The sequence below is a fragment of the Pseudochaenichthys georgianus genome, chromosome 9 (assembly GCF_902827115.2).
Source record: "Pseudochaenichthys georgianus chromosome 9, fPseGeo1.2, whole genome shotgun sequence".
Taxonomy (NCBI): Eukaryota; Metazoa; Chordata; class Actinopteri; order Perciformes; family Channichthyidae; genus Pseudochaenichthys; species Pseudochaenichthys georgianus.
This window is the reverse complement of record NC_047511.1, coordinates 8767507-8782808: the sequence shown is the minus strand read 5'-3', so window position 1 is coordinate 8782808 and position 15302 is coordinate 8767507. Positions and strand designations below refer to the sequence as shown.

At 43.4% G+C, this 15302-nt stretch overlaps 1 protein-coding gene across 1 annotated transcript in view; it reads right to left on the bottom strand.

Annotated features, from left to right (window-relative positions):
- The window catches only part of adamtsl2 (ADAMTS-like 2), an 85628-nt gene that overhangs the window by 6275 nt on the left and 64051 nt on the right, over window positions 1-15302 (bottom strand). Inside the window, 6 exon segments of the mRNA XM_034091530.1 lie at window positions 389-533; window positions 618-794; window positions 1354-1524; window positions 3588-3743; window positions 5656-5869; window positions 5974-6100. Coding sequence (XP_033947421.1) covers window positions 389-533; window positions 618-794; window positions 1354-1524; window positions 3588-3743; window positions 5656-5869; window positions 5974-6100 — 990 coding nt within the window.

The following is a 15302-nucleotide window of genomic DNA, read 5'->3' as shown; positions in this document are numbered from 1 at the left end:
CCAAAGGCCATCGTGGCCGTAGGACGTACAATTATTTGTGGGGCCATGGCCGTCATGGCCGCCGTGAAAATCCCACCCTGCCGGGGACACATATTTATTACATTACATTAGATTACATTACATTACAATTCATTTGGCAGACGCTTTTATCCAAAGCGACTTACAATAAGTGCATTCAACCAGGACGGTATATTTATGTATAAAAGACATCAACAAGTGCATTTTGCATGATAGGTCCCCTTTAAAGTTCCGCTAGTTGGACTCAGAGCTGCGTGCTGGTCAGCGGATTCCGCATGTGGGCCGCCAGATCAAACTTTGGAGCTTTCCGTAGGCCCTTGTTTTTTTAAAGTTTAGATGAAAAGGTAGGTTGGGTTCCCTGAAGTGTTACCTGGGGGCTCAGTGGGGCAGGGCTGCAGAGTGCAGGTCTGTTTGGCCACAGGTTTGGTGAGGGGGTCACAGCCGCGGACCAGCTCCCTGCCCTGGTAACACTTGACGTCCCTCATCCTCACACCCACACCACATGTCTTAGTGCACTGAGGACACACAGGAACACAGCCGTTATACATTGATGATAAACCCTTCATATCAGAGGTGGTGTGTGTGGGTGCAGACCTCACCTCAGACCAGGGGGTGGTGTACCATTTGAAGCACGGCCTCTCAAAGCAGGTGTTTTCCTCTTCGGGCTTCTCGCTTCCCCCACACGCCTCATCATCAAAGGTCTGGAACTTTCCACCACTGATGCCGACGCACAGGACAGGTCTTCGCTTCACGCCACGACCACAGGTTGTGTTACACTACAGACAAAAGGTTATCCATATCTGACTTTGTTGTTCTCTTCAAGACATTCAAACATACTTCTTTTGAAAGAGGTCAACCATTGTGCCTCACTTTTAACACATAAGTTGTTTGTTACTTTAGATGAAAATAAGGAGCCCCTCCCCACGCCCCTCTGAGAGATATTTGGTTACAAAGAACACAATGGTGCTCTAGGAGGAGATTCAGGTGATAAGGTGGGGGGGGGGTACCTTGGTTGCTGATTGGCTAATGGTTACACAAGCCAAAACATCGTTATGACATCATAAAGTGGCCAAAATCTGATCAGCTCATTTTCAGACAGGTTTTTATAGAAATGGATCAGGACAAAAAGTGAGAGAATCTTTGTTCCTGAAACCTTCAGAATCTCTTTACACAGAGGGGACACATGTTGATGTAGAAGAGACATGAAAAAGTGGATTTTGCATAATAGTTGACCTTTAAAATACCAGTTCGATTACATAATTCCAATGTTGTTATGAGAAATAATTCACAGTTTCAGATCTAATAATAAACAGAAGTTGTGAATGTGTGTCTCACCCTCTCCCAGTCTTGGCTCAGCCAGTGTGGAGCACAGTCTCTCTCCCCACAGGGATGGATGGCCAGCGGCTTGTCCTCCGCAGAGCACTGGTTCTCAGGAACCACGCGACCTTCCGGAGCCTTACAGTACACGTGACGCACCGTCTTCCCCTGGCCACACGACCCCGAGCACTGCAACGAGTGTCAGGGGTCAAACTAGCTCATTCATTATCCAGAGAATGCATTCCTGCTGCCATCTTGGCCTTCCTGAGCCATCTCTTTTAATAAAGCTCGGGGTCAAACGCTGCTTGTCACATTAAGTCAGATCACCTCACATCATATTGAATACAAATGTAGCATTGCATGAATATAAATGGCATTACGTCACATCACACCACATCAGAGGAAAGAATAAACTGCATCCGGCCATGTCTCATCAGATAAAGTCATGTTAACACTTATTTATTGTAAGTAAAGTATCTAACAAGATCTCATGTTCTATGAATTTAACAGAGGTATGACACACTGTCTTGTTTACACCAGGGAAAAGCTAATCGCGCTAAAGCAGGAATAGCACTCGGAACAAAGACTATCCCCACTGAAATCTGAAGGACACAGAGGATGCAGGGTAACCCGAAGAGACGACAAGCGAGAGTTGGGTCAAGATTTATAGAGAAAAGGAGATATAAGCCTTGGCTCCCTCCTCTCCTCAGAAGCAACGTAAGATCACTGACTGGGAATAGAAGAGCTAATTGCTTCCGCTAGGAGTCAGATATGTGCTTTTTTTCTGATTGGTTCTGTGAATGGCACAGGTGTACATAATACAATTGTCTGGTGAAAGAATGTGTCCACAGACAGCCATATAAAAGCCATGATGACACAAGATGAAAACAAGTCCTGGCTGGTAAATATTATATTGACAGCAGCAAGCAGATCAGCAGCATGGTGGTAAAAGGCAAAACACACATCCAGCCAGTGGCGGCCGGCCCATAGGGGCACTAGGGGTGGCGGCCCACCTCTTCCCACATTAAAAATAAAAATAAATTTTTTTTTTTTTTTAATTAACTTTTTTTTCTTTTTTTTTTAATATCACGTACCCCCTGCAGTACCCCAACGTACCCCTCGGGGTCCGCGTACCCCCATTTGAGAATCACTGCCATAGATCATTACCCTCTCTCGTCTGGGTGCTAAGAGAGGAGCCCTCAACCAGTGCAGCAGCAGCCACTAGCAGCTGACTGTTGCTATCTGTAAACTATGCCTCTGAAACATAATTTCAGCCAATCAGCGTCGTCAAATCTGATGATCACCGGGCGCCAATGTCAGCGCCCGGTGCAGGGTTATGGCTAGAAAGGATCCGTCTTGTGTAAAACTCTTGCGAGAGTTTGCGAGTCACGTGGCTGAATGTTTACGTTTGACAGGCAGCCTTTCAGTTACGATCGTTAACATCAGTGGGCCACAGCAAATGATGGTGAGAAGCTAAACCATCTATTAATTATGTCAATTACAGGGAGTGTAACTGTGTGTGTGACTAGCTCGATGCAAACAGGTAAACGCTGTCTTTTGTTTCCCATGCTTGCTCTACAAACAGCCAGGGACAGATACTATGTGCCTATGATAAATAAACACACACACACACACACACACACACACACATATTATTGTATATAGTTGAGTTTTGACAGCATCCATCAAACTAGATTTTTTGCCTTAATTGTCTGTTTTCTAATATGTCTGGGTTTCTGAACCACGTCTGTCTGCATATAATGTTCGTATTTAGTCTTCTGATTTTAAATGGGAATTCAATCATTTGAGTGTTCCCAAAGAACCGGTGTTCTGCCGTTTGTGTGGGCCTACTGTACTGTTGCACAGTTTACTGTAGAAACTATGTCCAGGACAAGGTGTTTGGAAGTTTTGGAAGATTCATAGCTAACCACACTGAAGATTATGGAGGTATTGATCAGTCTTCTCATATCTCTAACATCACCAGAAGTCATAATTGAAGGGGTCATTTCTCTAAATGTTCCCCGTGTGGTTTATTCACCATTACAATAGCCCCACCTAAAATAATTTCCACCAGCCGCCACTGCATCCAGCTCTGGTAAAAATAATAAATTGCAACCGTATCTGGTTTTGCATTCGAATCATAATCATAAATCCTTTATTTGTCAAATGTTTGCATCGGTCTCTTCATTTTTTCCAGAGCTGTATATCTTGTCAGACAGTATATCTGTGTAGATGCAGAGTAAGACACTCACAGGCCCCCACTCTGACACGGTCCAGTGACGCTCGCAGGGCGGCCCGGTGCAGTTTTTGATGTTTGGTGGTTTGGTCATCAGGTCACATGGTCGGGTCTCATCAGAGCAGCGGACATCACGGGTCACCTGAGCTTTGCGGCCACATTTAGCAAGGCACTAGAACAAGAAGGGGTACACAGACACACATGTTTCTAAGTTATTACTTCTGTCTGGGCAAGAAAGTCAAATATCTATTTTATTTTACCAAAGATTTCAATATCCATACTGGCACGATATTGTGGCGTTATCTATTGGTGCTTTCACAGAATATTAAAGGTCCCATGCACTGTTCGAAATGGGGGGGAGCCAGGGGGAGTTTGACAGCTCCACACCGAGGGAGAGGCCTGCCGATGCGGAGCCTGAAGAGGCTTCAACAACGGCCACAGCCGCCGGCGCCACCTGCACTAGCGAACCTGACGATGCCCATGACCTGCCTTTTAACTGGACACAGAAAATATGGAGTGAGTGGAATGAAAGGTATCCATGGCTTTTCAAAAAAATGTGGATGCAAAGAGACAAAAAGTAGCCTATATTGATCTCCCTGCCGCTCGCAAAAAAAATCCACCTGAGTGCACCTTTCACAAGAATGGATTCAGGGAAAAGTCAGCAGTGATCAACAGAATAACCTGCGGAAAAATATGTATAAGCACCATAAGAGCCAGGCACACGAAAAAGCAATCGAGATTTCGGAGATGAGAAAAAATATGTCCTATCAAACAAGGTAGGCCTATTGGCAATCAATGTTGATCTAATGCAGCAAACATACATCTTTCAGGTCTGCCTATATGATTGACAAAAAAAAAAAAAAATAGGGCTCCCCCGAAAGCAAATGGGTAATTCGAACACTGGTCCCATGTCATGCTTTTCCGGTTATGACATGTCCCCTTGTGTGTTATGAAGGTTTTTCTGCATGTAAACGGTATGCAGAGTCAACAACCCTCAAAGTACACCGTGTAGCGAGTAAAACTCTAACACACCTAACCTCTAACCTCCCCAAAACGCCTCGTTGGAGATTTCTCATTTACTTCCTGGGTATCGCCAGAGCCCGAGAGATGCTCTCTCGGGCTCTGGGTATCGCTACGTAGGAAAACCCAGTAGCCACGCCCAGAGCTATGGCCGCACCCTCTGCCAGCCTTTCACGAAACAAAGCTTCCCGAACCTTTCAGGATTCATGTCGGATATGTACAGCATAGGGCACTGAAGAACGATGCTGCTGTTCCTACTTTGTTTGGACCTGCGGGAGATTCGGGTACACAACCTGTAAGTAGTCATTGTTGTTTGTGTATTTATGATATTTAAAACAAACAAGGTATCTACCACGACTGTTTAAATGGGTAAACGTTTTTCGGGCCACTACGTTGGGATCGCGGAGAAATGCTCTCCGCAGACCCATTCTCACAGCGTTATAAACCTTTTTCTCACTCAATATCAAGCCACACTTATTGTTTTTACTTCGGCTGTGAGTGTTTGTGCTGCTCAGGATGAGTTTCGCTTGTTCTCGCTGTATCTGTATCGCCGCACACGGAAGCCTGTCTCGCTGCTCCTCGCATTAAAAATACGTTAATGATGCTTACGGTTGTTCCGCAGGATAATCTGCACATATTTACTCCAATTTTATGATTTTTAAAGAGTAAATACAAACTCCAGATGTAAAATGCTACATGATGGCCGCATGACTTCACGTAACCATCGCTAAGCCAAATGTGGCTAATGTTTGGCGTGATGACATTTAGTAACCTCATAATAGTCACGCGTGTGCAACCGCTGTTTTAAAAGGCACATAGAAGCTTCGAGAATGCACATTTGGGGTACTGTGGTATTTTATGTAGAACAATATGTGGAAAATGAACGGATCCAATCAAAAACACATTTAAAAATATATATATATATTGTCAGAAAATTGTACAATGCTAACTATATCCGGGTTTTAGGACTCATTCCTGCACCACAAAAACACCTCTTTATTAATGTTCTCCTCATATTTCAAGCGCTTTCGCAGCAGGGGAATCATTACAGTCTTATCTGGTACCTCTGTCCACTCGGCCACCTCCCACTGTGGCCCACAGGCGGGGCTCTTGCAGGGCCGTCTCTCCACAGGTCTCTCCAGATCGGCCATGGTGCAGAGGTCGCTGTAGACCGAGCTGTCCAGGCCCGGCGAGAGCATCTTCCAACAGCGAACCTGGCGAAACTGGAAACCCTCCCCGCAAGTCCTCGAGCACTCGCTCCAGCTGCTCGCCTCCCATCTGAAACACCACATTCATCCTATCTCATCAAGGCTCTGTACAGTTACATTCAGATTGTATGATTGCAAGAAATATATCTGGCACAATAAAATGTTTCATTGCACCTGGGCGGACATTCCCTCCCAATACAGAAGTCGTGGACCGGCTCCGGCTTGGTCAAAGAGTCACAGTACATGTCGTGCACCTCGATGCCATCATAGCGGATACATGTGACGAAGGATTTTGACACTCCTGGATTGTGAGCAAAAGAAAATGATTTGTATAGCACATTTTAATCACAAGAAAACAAAATTCTACATGTGATGTTCATGTAAAGGATAATATGCAGCGAGCCTGTCAATAAAGTTAAAGGGAACCCGACAGGGTGAGCAGGACCCTGATGCAAAGGTATGGGATCTTGAATCTCCCTGAAAGGATCAGGGTTCAGTCGGTTTACATTTTCATGTTAACACGATTCCTCTAGTGTTCCCTACAACGCTTCTGCCCATTCACTTTGAATGGGGTGACGTCACTTTTAGCCGAACTGCATTTTGGGAAACGACGTGGAGCGTTGCTCGCTTCAAAAGTTGAGCAATGTTCAACTTTTGGCGCCTCGGCAGAAGCGTCAGACAATGAAATCCCGTTTATGCAAATCTGCCAGTACAAGCGCTAGACAATCAAACCGCGTGTATGCTGGGAGAGACTACGCAGGTCATTTCCTCATATTCCAAAAAATGGAGGGACAATTCATTATAGCGGTAGTGAATCACCCGGTGCTGTATGATCAGTCTCTGTTCATCTACCGGGATACAAACCGGAGGAGCGAGGCATGGAGGGAGGAGGCAGAGACAGTGGGTGAAACTGGTAGGTTTTCGCCTGTTTGGGGATTTTATATCCAGTTTACTTCGTTTTAACATTGCTATTGCTTTGTATGTCGGGGCCGGGAGATTCATGTGATTGGTTGTTGGTCGCGTTGCTCGCAAAAAATCCCCAAGCTTCAGACACGCCCACCGCCAAGCGTCAACGCACGCTGCTGTGTGGACGCTCCGTAACTGTCTGTTTTCTTCTGCGGATTTCTCTGGATGTTTGTTAACCACTTTCCTTCTCTTGCACTTGTTTTTCTTCTCTACTAGGGACAGTTTAGCCTTCCACAAATACTACTTGTATTTGTGGAAGGCTAAACATGGATTTTTTTTCCTGATGGAGAAAGTGAAAACAAAGCTGACGTTAAATAGACCGGACCACTTCACTTTCAACTTCCTTCTTCAAAATTGAGCTATCGAAATCGTGTACTCAACTAAGCTGTGTAATAAGGCAGGGCATTCAAAGAAAAAATACAAGAAAAAAATGTACAGTGCAGTTTAAGATATGAATAGTTCAATTAAAAGCAGCGGCAAAAAGAAAAGTCTTCGGCCTGGATTTAAAAGTAGTAAGAGTTGCAGCGGACCTGCAGGACCCTGAAGCAAAGGTAGTTTGTTCCAGATATTTGGAGCATAATAACTGAAAGCTGCTTCTCCATGTTTAGTTCTGACTCTGACAGAAAGCAGACCCGTCCCAGAAGACCTGAGAGATCTGGATGGATCATAATTTAGCAGTTGATCAGAAATGTATTTTGGGCCTAAACCATTCAAAGCTTTATAAGCAGCAGTATTTTGAAATCTATTCTTTGACACACAGGAAGCCAGTGTAAAGACTTCAGAACAGGAGTGATGTGATCCACTTTCTTAGTGTTAGTGAGGACTCGAGCAGCAGCATTCTGAATCAGCGGCAGCTTTCTAATAGATTTTTTAGTGAGACCTGTAAAGACACCATTACAGTAGTCCAGTCTACTGAAGATAAAAGCATGGACAAGTTTTTCCAAATCCTGCTGTGACATTAGTCTTTTAATCCTAGATATATTCTTAAAGGTGGGGTAGGTAATTTTGGAGAAACCAGCTCGAGTGCGCTAGAATTTGAAAATACACAGCCGGAAAAAATCTGCCTCTTCCTTCAGACTTCCTTACAGAGCCCCTCCTCCAACACACACAAATGCGCACATGACCAATGAGGGCACGAGATAAGTTTGTGCACAGATGTAAGGCTGACAGGCAGGTAGGCCATCCGGTTACTTTAGCCGGGCCGGCTAAAATGATTGGTCGTGCTTTTTACAGTACTACGGCTTCTACAGATGACATTTTTTAATAGATTTTTTGTCAAAGCACTTAAGATATTCATTGCTATCGGGATGTTAAGAGCATTCCATGGAATATAACAACAAGTGTATCTCGAGTCGGTTTCTCAAACTTGCCTACCCCACCTTTAATGTGATAGTAGACTGATTTAGTAATTGTTTTAATGTGACTGTTGAAACTCAGGTCAGAGTCCATTGTTACACCTATATTTCTGGCTTTATTTGTTGTTTTGAACATTGCAGACTGAAGCTCAGCGCTAACTTTTATACGTTCTGCCTTGGCTCCAAAGACCATTACCTCAGTTTTATCTTTGTTTAATTGGAGAAAGTTCTGACACATCCAGTCATTGATTTGTTCAATGCACTTACTCAGTGTCTGAATTGGAGCATAGTCTCCTGGTGAAATGGTTATGTAAATGTGTGTGTCATCCGCATAACTATGGTAACTTATTTTGTTGTTTTCATTATCCGATTTAGTGGTAGCATGTAGATCAGGGATCACCAACTACATTTGTCCAACGGCCAAAATGTATCTAATAGACACTTGGGCCAGCGACAATGGGCCAGCGATTTTCATATCTAGCCCAGAATTTTGAAGTTGTTGACCGGGGGGGGGGGGGGGGGGGGTCGGGGGCAAGCACAAGCACGGGAGCGCATAACGCTTAGCAGACTCTTCACGCTAACAAAGGATCACTTCTAGGCTACTGTCCCGCAGCTCCTGCCTCTCTGTTGGCTACTGCTGCGGAGCGCATAAAGCAGACTCTTCACACCGGAGGATCACTTCTTCTTCAAGGCAGGGAAGGCTACGCAGCACGCAGTCTACTGTCCCGCAGCTGCTGCCTCTCTGTTGGACTCTGGTACTGCACATTACTCACGAGACGTTGTATAAAAAAAATTAGTGGGGGGCGAACGCACTAACTAACTATGCATGGGACCCCTTGAGGGGGTTTCCCGACATGTCATTGCCGAAAAAAAAGGGGGTTTCATGTTGTCGTTGCTGTGGACCTTCTTAATCAACCTTCTTTGAGGGCCCCCTTCTGGTCCGGGGCCCCAAGCAGTTGCCTGCCCAAATGCCGCCCCTGATGGTGACTACCAGTGGCGAACCGTGTCTATCACAACTGGACCTTCTGTAGACACACACACCCGCCGCAGGGTTCTAGGGTATTCTCTGAACCTTGAAGGCCCTGACGCTGCCATATACAGTGGGGCAAAAAAGTATTTAGTCAGCCACCAATTGTGCAAGTTCTCCCATTTAAAAAGATGAGAGAGGCCTGTAATTGTCATCCTAGGTATACCTCAACTATGAGACAAAATGAGAAAAAAAAATCCAGAAAATCACATTGACTGGCTAGGCCACTCCAGGACCTTGAAATGCTTCTTACGAAGCCACTCCTTCGTTGCACGGGCGGTGTGTTTGGGATCATTGTCATGCTGAAAGACCCAGCCACGTTTCATCTTCAATGCCCTTGCTGATGGAAGGAGGTTGTCACTCAAAATCTCACGATACATGGCCCCATTCATTCTTTCCTTTACACGGATCAGTCGTCCTGGTCCCTTTGCAGAAAAACAGCCCCAAAGCATGATGTTTCCACCCCCATGTTTCACAGTAGGTATGGTGTTCTTTGGATGCAACTCAGCATTCTTTCTCCTCCAAACAAGTCTAGTTCTATTTTGGTTTCATATGACAATCTCCCAATCCTCTTCTGGTTCATTCTAAATGCTCTCTAGCAAACTTCAGACGGGCCCTGGGCATGTACTGGCTTAAGCAGGGGGACACGTCTCGCACTGCAGGATTTGAGTCCCTGGCGGCGTAGTGTGTTACTGATGGTAGCCTTTGTTACTTTGGTCCCAGCTCTCTGCAGGTCATTGACTAGGTCCCCCCGTGTGGTTCTGGGATTTTTGCTCACCGTTCTTATGATCATTTTGACCCACGGGGTGAGACCTTGCGTGGTGCCCCAGATCGAAGGAGCTTATCAGTGGTCTTGTATGTCTTCCATTTTCTAATAATTGCTCCCACAGTTGATTTCTTCACACCAAGCTGCTTACCTATTGCAGATTCAGTCTTCCCAGCCTGGTGCAGGTCTACAATTTTGTTTCTGGTGTCCTTTGACAGCTCTTTGGTCTTGGCCATTGTGGAGTTTGTAGGTGACCAAATACTTATTCTACCGAGGAATTTACCAATTAATTCCTTAAAAATCCTACAATGTTATTTCCTGGATTCTTTCCCCCCATTCTGTCTCTCGTAGTTGAAGTGTACCTAGGATGAAAGTTACAGGCCTCTCTCATCTTTTTAAGTGGGAGAACTTGCACAATTGGTGGCTGACTAAATACTCTTTTGCCCCACTGTACATGAGTCTATGGCTGCGAGGCAGGGAATTGCTTATGGCAAACAGTTCTTCATCTGACGGAATAAAGTGAATTATATTAAAAGGTCCCATCATATGCTTTTCCAGTTATTACCCGTCCTTTTGTGTGTTATGCATAGACTGTATATATAAATGGACGTAGTGTCGACAGTGACGTCAGAGTCTAACTCCCGCCTGCTCCAAATAAGGGCAAAGAGGCGGAGCCAAGGCGGAGCACCTGCTCGGTGGCACCTGCTCGGTGGCACCTGCTGCCACCGAGCTGGAAGCTCCAGAGCTAGCCGAGGCTAACAAGCTAAGCTAACATGCTCAGCAGTGCTGCTCTGTGATGCTAGCTGGCTAACTTAAGTCTGTTGCTCCCGGTCTGCACATTTTACGTTGCTTAAGGTAAGTGAACATGAAACTATTCAGCAAAACTTTCAATAATAATCTAAGGTATTGAGATTTGGAATAATACTTCCATACAAATCTATAAATGCCTTCAGGTTTCTAAAATATACAATAGGCTATGTGGTAAATTCAACAGTGGACCCAGCAAAGATTCACATTTTTGCATGATTTTAGTTATTGATTTTTTTGCTGTTACTTAATTATACTTTTAATAAATTCAAGTCAAGCTTAGTAACATGTGATGGTAGCTAGTTAGTGCTCTTACCTGTGTGCCTCCTCCACAACCAGACTAAATATATTGAAATAACAATCTTCATTTTAGGTGCCTCTTCTTCTTTTAAATTAAACTTTCAGACATGAGATATTGAAATACAGTAATAGTATTGTTTATTTAAAAAACTGAGCCATTCCTTACAGTTTATTTCATATTTCTTATTGTCTAAGCATTTATTACACACATTTTCCGCTCTCATATTCACAGTGTGGATCAATTGAGACAGCGTGGTGTCCAGGGAGCTGCAGAGACTTTGGGAGAAACCTCAGTGTGACGGATGTCCTGTCTGTGGGTTTGGCTGGAGAGGACTGAGGTGGAGCGATCTTTCTCTGGGAGGAGGACCAGGCCTGATGGAGGAGGACCAGATCTGATGGAGGAGGACCAGGCCTGATGGAGGAGGACCAGGCCTGATGAAGAAACCACCAAACTGCATCTGTGAGCCCATACTGGGCACAGCTGTCACAAACAAATGATGGTCCTGTTTGACTACACACTATTCAGTGTGCAGATCTTTGTGTTCACAATAAAAGTGTAGTTTCTTAGTGAATGTCCTATATTGGTCTTTAATCTCATATCAGCTTTTCATTTTCTTCTTGCCCCTCGGAGAAAACGGTGAAGCAGTTGTGTCCTTCAGGTATATCTCCTTTCTAGGGATGTCCCGATCACCTTTTTTTGCTCCCGATCTGATTCCGATCATTTGATTTTGACAATCTGCCGATACCGATTTTTCCCGATCCGATCTTTATTCAATGCATTAAGAGACAAAAAGGTAACAGATAACGGCTGATCATCCAACGCGATGAATTCAGCTATCTTGGCTGTTATTCTTTTGGCCTTTTCACTGTTCTGGGGCAGTTTCTCTTTCCTTTTAAAAGTCTCTGAAAGTGTCGGTTGTTTCAGTGCCGTTACCTGAGTGGCCGCTCTGTACTCGTTCTGTTGTTGGTGGTGTTTGTTTCTCAGGTGGCGTATTAGATTGGTCGTGTTGAACGTAGCTCTGTTCTTTCCACCACGCGGAACCTCCGCCTTGCATCTGGCTGTTACACTGCCTTCGCTTTCCTGACATTTTCTCCGTCCCGACTCCCGAGTCACCAGCTGAACGTAGCCTTTCGTTAGCTTACTGCTACTATTAGACACTGCACCCACTCTGTTGCCAGATTTGAGAGAAATAAGCAACCAGGTTTATGAAAACAAGCCCAAAAGAAGCAACACATACATGATGTGTAATTTTAAACCAAAACTAAGGCCTCAGGATGACTTTAAGACGTGAACATAGTCATTTTTGTTTTGTAACATTAAATAAAATAATAAAAATATTTTATAATAAAAATCCGGATACCCGATTTTTTTCTCCCGATTCCGATCTTTTGAAAATCACGTGATCGGCTCCGATCCCCGATCACGTGATCGGATCGAAACATCTCTAGTCCTTTCCTAACAGAAATGACAAGAAAAATAAAACATGACATTATTGCACACAGAGTAAGTGTGTTATTTATGAAAGGTGCGTTAGAGGACTGTAGAAATACAAAATTATTTTAATGTGTTTTTTAAATTCATCACTTTGTACTACAAAGATAATCAGATTATGAATGAACAGTCTGCAGTTAATCAACATTAAAATATATGTTGTTATTAAAATAATATTCAACTGTTATCAGAACTTAGTGCAAAGTTGTAGTATCATGCTGTTCGGTTGTCTCACTGCAAGAACCACTTTTACCACGTTTTTATAGACCATATGTAGTGATAATGGTAGTGATTTTCACAAAGTAAAGTTTAGTCATGTTTAATGAAATGCAGATCAGTGTCATAGTACCAGCACCAGGAAAAGCGCTTTATAAATGTAATGTATTATTATTATTATTATTATTATTATTATTATAGTTGTTACTTTATCTATTTAAACCAAAACGTTTCTCAATTCTTTGTACAGTATGAAAGAGTCTTTGTACCTTTTACTCCATGCTGAAATGCACAGCTGTTAGGAATCTAGGTCTGTCTCATGTTCAGTACCTCTGGTCTGTCTGCATCACCTGTAAACTTTAATTTCGGGTACAGCCCTAGTAAACGTCATGTGATAATCTTTTCGATTATCTTTTTTAAAAAAGTGCTGGATATCACAGCCCTTACTGTATCTTATCAGTTGGATTGTGTATTATTGTATAGTTGGGGTTTCCTTTTCATTTTACTGTTACTTTGGAATAGTTTTTCATGAGACAGTCAAATATATGTCCTATGCCACATTCACATGCATTTGTAACACACACGTAAGGGTAAAAGACAAACATCTTTAACAAATGTAATGCAATGAATATGCTTAATTGTCAAAGAAGCAAACATAACGTCATATCTAATATTTAAACAAATGATTTCCTTGTCCCTAAAGCATTGACTACGCTATTTTTCGTCCATAAATGCAGGCATTAAGTTACATGTTCACGTTCTGCTGCCACAATAAGTCGGTTTCTCCTGTGTAATGATAATAAAATGCTTAGTAAGTATTGGTAATAATATTAATAAAAACAACAACGTTTGGGTTTGTTCGATTATTATGATGGTAACGATAACCAGTAAGCTTCAATAATCAACTCCAGCTTAACAAACCATATTGCAATATCTATAGTGAGGTTAATCTCATATACAGTACGCTGCTCTTCAACACTACTGTAGCTGTCTGCATAATTGAGCATAGCGAATTTAAATTAACAATAACAATGCATACAGTTACCTAACTAGCAAACTGACTAATGTTCGAGGATGACCTTATTTTACCAACCTCACACAGAAGCCTTTTGTTCTACAGTATAATCCTTCTTAATGTTTTACACTTCTCTATTATGTTTTAACTGCTATGCTACGGATAGCATTGTTAGCACAGATGTAGCTTCCACTCCCTCGTTAGCTGAATAAAAAGACCAGTAAGAAATAAAGTGCTTGAATTTCACTTACCAAAGAAATTGCATTCAGGGACGGTCTGTTTTAACCGCAGAGCCATAAGATAAGTCAGATATTTAAATGAAGAATACTCCACCAGGCACCAACACAACAAACATGTCCGAGTTCAAGTTGTGTTCCCCGGATCAGCCGAGCATCTGAGCCCCTGCAGCATCCTGGAGCTAACATAGCTAACGGAGCTAGCAGAGGGACAGAAAGCTAGAAGCAGCAGTCACCACAGAGACCTGTCACTCAATGTGACCACGCCCTAATTTATGCAAAAACGTTAAGACCTAATATAACTAAAAGGGATGCGTTATAAATAAAACTCACTCACCAATCCATTATCATGAAGGTGGAATCTAACTATATCCAGAATAAGTTGTATTGCACCCAGGGGTAGAAACATGTTTATTTCTACTGTAAATGTGGGCATTTTAACATGGGGTCTATGGAAATTGCTCCTTTCTGCATCCTGCTCCTACCGGCCACTAGATGAACTGCCGTTTGTGGCACTTCCTATGGGCTTCCCGCCTCTGCCCCAGAGTTTGCCGCTTGGTGTTATGCAGTGGTTGCGTTAGACTTTTTCGTTGTCCGTCATTTTGACGGACAGGATCGTAACATTTCCGTCATAATCCATTATTATCCGTCATTTTATTTTTCATGTTTTAATGATGAGATGAGACCTATTTAATATTTATGTTCGGGTACTGAGCAGCAAATGTTCATTCATTCATGTTTTAAGGGCATGGAGAAACAAAAAGATGAACAGAGACACCGACCGTGTGGTCACTGTTCATGTCAACACGAACATGAATGATTCATTTTTTCCTGCACTGACAGCACTGCAGAGGGGGGCAGAGGCCTCTAAAAACACCGCAACCATTGTGCCTAAACAGGCAAATATGAACAATGCCATCGTTTTAAATGAAACAATTACAATCAGAATATGAACAAAACATGTACAAGAAGAACTCAATTGACCTGCTGTAGCCTAGCCTGAACGCTGATTTCTGCATCGCTGTGCACCCTCGGACAAATCCGTTACTCATCTTAGCTTTTCTACAGGTGTCGCAGAACATTTTGCCATCTTCCCTCCTCAGCCACTTAAACTCTTGCTCCCACTGAACCCGGTACTCCCGCTTGAACTCCTTGCCACTTGCTTGCCCCTCTGCCGCTGGCTGAACGTTGTCAGTTTTAGTCTTACTGGCTTGTCCCTCATCCTCCACCGCATCAATCCCTCTTTTCACAATTACTGGGCTTATTATAAAAGCTTCGGACGATCAGCTGCCGTGACATTTTGCGATTGCTAAAGCCGGTTAA